The sequence below is a fragment of the Manis javanica genome, chromosome 5 (assembly GCF_040802235.1).
Source record: "Manis javanica isolate MJ-LG chromosome 5, MJ_LKY, whole genome shotgun sequence".
Taxonomy (NCBI): domain Eukaryota; kingdom Metazoa; phylum Chordata; class Mammalia; order Pholidota; family Manidae; genus Manis; species Manis javanica.
This window is the reverse complement of record NC_133160.1, coordinates 39,102,925-39,111,409: the sequence shown is the minus strand read 5'-3', so window position 1 is coordinate 39,111,409 and position 8,485 is coordinate 39,102,925. Positions and strand designations below refer to the sequence as shown.

The 8,485-nt window shown below is 36.4% G+C and overlaps 1 protein-coding gene across 1 annotated transcript in view; it reads left to right on the top strand.

The window, feature by feature from the left end:
- The first annotated feature begins 497 nt into the window (after positions 1-497).
- Positions 498-8,485, top strand: part of SEL1L2 (SEL1L2 adaptor subunit of SYVN1 ubiquitin ligase) — a 127,847-nt gene continuing 119,859 nt past the window's right edge. Inside the window, 1 exon segment of the mRNA XM_073236947.1 lies at positions 498-634. Coding sequence (XP_073093048.1) covers positions 577-634 — 58 coding nt within the window. The 5' untranslated portion in view covers positions 498-576.

Genomic DNA, 8,485 nt, shown 5'->3' with positions numbered 1-8,485 from the left:
TAAAAAAGTCATTGATCACTGGGAATTTTTGTCCCAGTAAAATCTCAGCAGTTCATTACTTAAACAGAGGATAAACATTTTCACCAAGATGGGAACCAAAGCTGACTTGCTTCATATGTTTCTTGTCCACCATGGCCTTGAGATACTCGATTAAAGGATGATGTCGTGTCAGTTCATGTACTTAGTTTTCCCATAAGTGCAGCTTGTACCTCTGGTGGTAACATACAAACAAGAACTTCCAGAAACTCTGAATATTATTTGAACATTAGTGTGGACATGTACAAACTGGACTCTTCCTTTAGTTTCAGAAGACAACTCCTACCTATTCTAAGCTTACACCTTCTCTCTTACCAAAGGAGTGGCAGACTAGATATGGTTCCGTCCTCACAGCCCATTCTCTCTAGCAACTGCCTTTATTCCAGGTTGAAAGGAATTCCCTGGCGGCTCATTGGCCCAAGAGTAAGGAAATGGTTGCTTAGCAACTGAGTCCTGATCCCCACAGACCTGAAAAGAGGAAGCTTGTAGGCCAGCCACCTAGTTCTGCCTCTGTTACAGTGAGGAGGAGCTGTTTCAAAGATGAGGCCTTTGTCCCTATTATTAGAGATACTGATAATTCTTGGGGTCACAATTAAAAGTAAGTTTTTTTGTCCTTATAGTTCTATATGCGGATCTTTCTCTTTAACAGCAGTAAAGGTGATAGCTGATTAGAAAATCAGAAGTAATATTCCCAATTAACTCGATTGTTGGATACTTAAAAATATCCAATAAGGGTAAATAGTAACAATGCTGTCATTTAGAACAATACGTAGGAAGGACAGTGGGTGTGTTTGTGTGTAGGTGTGTGTGAGAGACAGACAGACAGATAAGTAGGGAGAAACCATTGAGCAAATCGATAAGGAGAACATTACAGTAATTTTTATGAGTAGGGGTATTTGAGACAGGTTGTTGTTTTTTTAAATCTAAAATATTATGAATCTCTAGTTCCAGAACTTCAGAGAAGTATAAAACTCAATGAGTGGATAAGTACTTTAATACATATTCTCCTAAACTTTTAATCTTTGTACCATAACAATTCTACTTCCAAAGTTTCCATATCCTAACTAGTTGCTATCTTAAAATGGAAATTATTTTCCAGCCTTGTTTCTCTAGCCATTTATTGACTTAATTTTTACCCAATCCTTGGATAATTTACTTATTATGAATTTAATCAAAAAATATTTATTTGCAGTTAACCCAGAAATGCAAGGTTGGTATAACCAAAAAATAATTGATCTAGTATACCATATCAATAGATAAAAGACAAAGACCACGAGATCATCCCAATTGATGCAGAAAAAGCATTTGACAAAATTCAATACCACTTTATGATAAAAACACCCACCAAGCTAGGAAAAGAAAGAAATTTCCTAAACCTAATAAAGGGCATCCTTTAAAAAAATGCGTCTATTATATTTGATGGTGAAAAATTAAATGCTTTCCCCCTAAGATCAAAACAAGGCAAGGATGTCCATTCTTGCCATTTCTATTCAACATTGCACTAAAAGTTCTAGCCAAGGCAAATATATAAGAAAAATAAATACATCAGTATGGAAAAGAAGAAGTAAAACTATCTTTATGCACTAAAGACATGATCTTATATAAAGATAAGGTATCCACAAAAAAACTATTAGAACTCATAAATGAGCTTAGCATGGTTTCAGGATAAAAGATCAATATACAAATATCAATTCTATTTGTGTAGTCACAATGAGCAAACCAAAAATGGCAATAACAAATTTCACTTACAATAGTATCAAAAAGAATAAAGTACTTAGGAATAAGTTTTAACAGAAGTGCAAAGCTCATACTCTGAAAACTACAAAAATTGTTGAAAGGAATTAAAGAAAACCTCAATAAATGAAAATACCGTGTTCACAGATTGGAAAACTTAATATTCTTAGATGGCAATATTCTCCACATTGATCTACAGATTCTATCAAAATCCTAGTTGACATCTTTGCAAAAACTAACAAAATGATCTGAAAATTAATATGGAAACGTTTTTCTTGAAAAAAAAAAGTTGGAGGACTCATATTTCCTAAATTCAAAATTAGTACAAAGCCACAGTAATCAAGACAGTGTCATACTGGCAATGCAGATAGACATATAGATCAATGGAATACCATTGAGAGTTCAGAAATAAACCCTCACATTTATGGTTAATTGATTTTTCACAAGGATGCTAACATAGCTTAATAAGGAGGGGGACAGTAATCTCTTCATGGATACCTATTTGCAAAGAATAGATTTAGATACCTACATCAAATCATATATAAGAATTAACTCAAAATGGATCAGAGATCTAAATATAATAGCTAAAGCTATAAAAGTCTTAGAAGAAAGTATAGGCATAGATCTTGGCCTTGGATTAAGCAATGATTTCTTAGATATGCCACCAAAAGCACAAGCAAAAAAAAGAAAAACCAGACAAACTGGAAGTCATCAAAATGAAGTACTTTTATGCTTCAAGGGACATAACCAAGATACTGAAAAAACTCACAGAATGGAAGAATAATTTTGCAAATTATAAATCCAGAAGAGTTTAGTATTCAAAATATATAAATAAGCCTTACAACTCATCAACAAAATGACAAACAGCCCAATTTTTTAAATGGGCAAAGGAATTGAATAGACCCTTCTCCAAAGAAGATATACAAATAACCATCAAATGCATGAAAAGATACTCAACATCATTGATAAACAACATTATTTCATAGGAAATTGCAAATCAAAACCACAGTGAGATACCACATCATACCCATTAGGATGGCAATAATTTTAAAAAATCGAAAATAACAAGCTTTAGCAAGGATGTAGAGAAACAGGAACCCTCATACACTGCTGATGGGAATGCGAAATGTACAGCCACTGTAGAAAACAGTTCATCAGTTCCTCACAAAGTTAATTATAGAATCACCATATGACCCATCACTTCCACCACTAAGTATATATCCAAGAGAAATGGAAGCATATGTCCATACAGAAAACTTGTACACAATTGGGTTTATAAAAACAGCATTTTTATAGTTAAATGAGATGGAAACAACCTAAATTTCATCAGCCAGTGAGTGGATAAACAAATTGTAATACATACAGACGATGAAATACTGTTCAGACATAAAAAGGAATGATGCATACTACAAGTTAGATCAACCTCAAAAGCATTATTAAATGAAAGAAGCCAGACTAAAAAGTCCACATATCATATGGTTGTTATGTAAAATACCCAAACTAGGCAAATCCATAGAAACATACAGCAGATTAGTGGTTGCCAGGGGGTGGGGGAGGGGAGAATGAGTTATTTAGTAAGTGCAAAGAGTACTTCTGAGATAATAGAAAAGTTTTGAAACGAGAGAGATTGTGGTTGCACAACATTTAAAGTGCATTAAATGTCACTTAATTGTACACTTTAAAATGGCTAAGTGCATGTTATGAATTTCACCTTAATTTTTTGATATGGTTCGTTCTTTGGGAAACAGTCTGGCAGTTCCTCAAAAGATTAAACAGAATTACCATATGATCCAGAAATTCCACTCCCATGCGTATACTCAAGAGAATTGAAAGCTTAGTTCCATACTGAAATGTGTATTCAAATAGCCAAAAACATGTACACAAATGGCAGCATCATCGTAGTAGCCTACAAGTGGGGAAAAATAACCCATGTCCACCAACCAATGAAAGAATAAATAAAATTTAGTATATCCACACAATGGAATATTATTCAGCAAAAGAAATGAAGTACAGTATAGATGAACATTGAAAATTTTATGCTGAGCCAAAGAAACTAGACACAAAAGTTCACATATTTTGTTTTATGTGTCTGTGTGTGTGTGTGTGTGTAAAATACATATAATGTCCAGAATAAGCAAATCCACAGAGACATGGGGTAGATTACTATGGAAGTTATAGGAGACTTGGAGAGATGATACCTAAGCACTACAAGATCTCTTTTGGGGTAATGAAAATGTTCTAAAATTGTGGTGAGGATTGCATGAATCTGTGAATATCCTAAAATGCACTGAATTGTAGGAAAAAAATACTTAATAAAAGTTAGGTATCATGAGTATTGAGGATACAGGAATTTTTAAGAAACAGTCCTTATCCTTGAACATAGATAAGAAATACAAGGAAAAGAAAAACAAGTAAAACAAGTGAATAAATTGTAAAGTTTCATAGTTATAAAATAGAAATACAGGGTCCTGTAAAGCACAAATGAGGCAGTGGCCAATTCTACCAGTGTGTGGAGTGGTCAGAGGGCTTCATAAAGGAAATGACATGAGCTGAATCTTGAAAAATTAGTGAGTGTTTATCAAGCAGGCAAAGGAGAACGAGAACATTGCAGACCAGATAAAGAAACAAAACCACAGAGGAATAAAAGAGCATGGCATAAATAAGTATATCAGTTTGCTGTGAAGTGGAATACAAGAAGAAGCACAGCAAGATATGGAAGCAACCAAAGTGTCCATCAGTGGATGAATGGATAAAGAAGATGTCGTACATATACACAATGGAATATTATTCAGCCATAAAAAGATAGAAATCCTGCCATTTGTGACAGCATGGATGGACCTAGAGGGATTATACTAGGTGAACTAAGCCAAGAAGAGAAAGCAAATGCCATACGATTTCACCTATCAGTGGAATCTTAAAAAAATGAACGAAACAACAGTGCACACATAGACACTGAGAAGTGATTGGTGGTTTCCATGGAGGAGGGGTTGGAGTGGATTAGTGAAACAGGTGAAGGGAATAAAGAGGCACAAAGATCTCAACCATAAGTCTCTCACAGGGATGGAAGTAGAACATGGAGACTAGTTGGTGGTTCTGTAACATCTTCCTATGTTGAAAGACAGTAACTTTACTAGTTGGGGTGAGGATTTAATAATGTCTGTAACTGTAGAATCATTGTGTTGTATACTTGAAACCAATATAATACTGTGTACCCAACTATACCTCAATAAACAAATTTTTTTTAAAAAGGAACAGCAATAAATGAGGCTGGAGTGGTAGGTGGAGAGTTTGCAGGACAGGCTTGAGGTTTGGACTTTATCCTATGAGCAATGGGGCACCATTTAAGTGTTTACTCATTGAGGAGCATGAATAGAATTGTGCTCTACAAATATGACCGTCAGTAGAGAGGTGGAAGGGTTCTAGCTGTATAACTCTGGTGACAATATTACCAGTAAGGAGAGGATTTAAGCTATAGTAATAGCAGTGGAGACTGAGAGGAGATAGATAACAAGGCTGGAGTAAATAGTGTCAGAAGAGGCCAGAGTGAGAGTGTGCCAAGAAGATGGGAATGGCCAATAATGCCAAATGCCAGAGAGGGTGGGAAGGTGAGGTAAGGGCCAACAAGTAACCATAGGATTCAATAGCTGGGAAATCTTTACATTTCCAGGACAGTTTTATCAGAGAAGCAGGGACAAAACCTGGTTCCAATGAGTAGGAGCTAAGAGGAGGACCGAAAGTAGAGAAAGTAGCTCTTCCTGGATTATGGTATTTTGTAGGATCAGACCTGAGTTTTCAAAAGATCATTTATTTATTTCAGGTCTACAGAGATCTAGGGAAATAGTGGGGGAGAAGATGGTTGCTTTACAAGGCAGTGCTGAAAGACCTAAGACTCATACCTAAAATCACCCCACTGTTTTTCCTTTTTCTACCTCTCTACTCCTGGTTCTCAAAGTAAAACGTGCAAGTCTGCCTTTTTTCACTCACATATACCCTGTGAGCTTGCATATTGCCTTTTCATGCATTTTTTTTCACTTATGCTTAGTGTACATTGATTTCACCTACATAAAAAATATTGAGAAGGATGATGCAGTAACCATGTGATTGTCCCTGACTCTGCATTCACCCAAGGAAGTTTTATTTTTCCCTTGTGATAAATTCTCAGAATAGAGTAGCTGATGCTGATGGAACAAATGAGCAGTCCATCCCAAAGTTTGACTTCCAAAGTGGAAGTAAAATTTTGTTTTTTCTCAATGCACCCTACCAATCCAGGCTCTGATTTAAGGTAGTGTAAGGTACATCAGAGGCAGAGGAAAAACTTTGCCAGAAGTTCTGACTCTAGATTATCCAGGATCCAAAGTTGCTCTATCCTGTCTATCTCTTTCTAGTAGTAATTCCTCACTGTTATACAACTTCTGCAACTAGAGAAAATTTTTAAAAGATAATAAAATAATAACATATTCATAGCAACTCTCTCCCCTGACACTAACCCACCTAGTAACTCTCCCTCCCAGTGGGAAAAGGCATCAATTTCACACTAATCAGAGGTCACAAAGCAATTTTCTAACATTCATATATAGGTCTCTGCCAGGTCCAGAGAGGAGCCTCATTGAGGCCGAGTCTTGGTCAAGTTGCAGAGGATGCTGAACCTAAGCAGTACAAGCAAGTAGTATGTTACTGCTTCAGAACTGTTCTTGCTCTTACCGGTGCTGTTTTGAATAACTTGTGAAATATAGGAATTCTAAGTTAATCTTTGCTTACTCTCAGTTCTCCTACAGTATACCTCTACACAGAGAAAGCATGAATTACAATTATCTGGAGCATCTTCCTTGAAGAGAAGCAGGAGAGAGCAGCTGTGGGTTTGGGCAGGTGGGATTGTTGACTCCTAAAGAGAAGTTTGAGTGCTGTGTTGTGTTTGGGATCAGTAAGGAAGCTCATTTTTCTTTTACTTTTGTGAATTGTCCTGAAAGATGTAATGCTTTCTCTTGTATTGATATTGTGGATTCATGTGAAAAGTTTCTATATTAACCAGTAACTACTACTCTTTGGAACCATCCAGTAGGACAGTGGAAACAGGGCAATGCTCAACTTGGGGAGAAGAAACACCCACCCCACCCCACTGACCCATCAATGCCCATGCATCAGCTCTGGTTCAGGCTACTTAGGCTGCTTGGAGGAACAGGACTCTTGTGACATGTCCTTTTTGTCATTCCAGTGATCACTCTTCCCAATTCTACTAAATTTTCTTGATATAAGGGCTCATATGTCCCTCTTATCACATACCTACTCCAAGAAATCTTTCTGCCAATGATAGCCCTCTACCTACTCCTCACTGCATCTATTGATACTGCTTTCTCAAGGAACACCAATAGCCCATTGATGACCAATCCAGTAGCTAGCCACTGTGACTAGTTAACCTCCCTGCAGCGTTTGACAACACTCATCATCATCTTTACCCCTCTACCTTTGTAGAATCTTTTTAGATGTTTTCACTGGTTTGTCTTTGTCAACCCACCCTTTATATGCTATATGTAAGTTTGGTGTTTTGCTCTCTTACTCTTCATATTCTATGCCTCCAGTATTCTCACAGCTTCATTTATGTATGTTTTTCATCCTAGACCTTCCTTTTAATATCCACATTTGCATGTCAGCTGCATGATGGTCATGAATACTGTATGTATGGTCTGCCAACATCTTAAATTCAACATTTCTTCTCAAAGTGTGTCCTCTTCTACGTTTCTTCTCTTGTTAATGGCATCATCATCTGCCCTTGTCATCCTAGCTCTCAAGTGCTAAGCCTCAAAGTTACATGATTATATAGTTTTAAAGCAGTAAGTATCATCTGATTCAATGTCTTTGCTGATGATAAGAATGAGGTTCAGAGTGGTGAAACTGAAAGCCATGACTGGAACCAGAATCTCCTAATCCTTTACTCTATTCTTTCACCTAGCCCTATCAATTCCACAGTACCTTTCATGTCTCGCTTTATAATCTCATTTTAGTATATTTTATCTACATTACTGCCCTTGTAACTCTCCCTTCTCTTAATCACCATACAGTACTGCCAGAAATAATATTCCTAAATGCCAGATCTGATCATGATTTTTCCCTTGTTCAAACACCTACTTTATATAGAATAGAATTCCAACATCTAGTCCAGCAGCCAAAATCCTATGCAGTTAGATTCCTACCTCTTTTTTATTTTGTCTATGTTACCCTATACATATTTTATTTCAACTAATTCAAACTATCAGCTACTGAGTATACCTACCTCTGTCACTTCCATGTCTTTCTCAATCTGTTCTGCAGATGGACTGTCTACAGTGATGGACCATCTGCAGGAATGGACTGTCATCCCATATTCTTCCTCGTCACCACCATAAACCTATAGCATAACATCCTGCTCATCTTTTAAGGTTCATCTGAAGTTCTACTTCCTTAAAAAAAATGTTCCCAAGCCCTTCCTCATAGCACATTGTGCCTTATGCATCACAGTCTCATAACTGAGTTAGTTTTTAATTCCCTCACTATTTGTCAGACACCTGAATGCAGAGATTGTGTTTTACTTATCTTTTATATTTCTTATAGCTCACTGCAGAACTTGGAACATAGTAGATGTTCAATTAGCATTGTAAAATAGAATAATAACTAACATCCATGTAACACTTTAAAATTTGTAAAACAGATTCCTAAAACCTATGCAGTAGGTCGAGCAGAT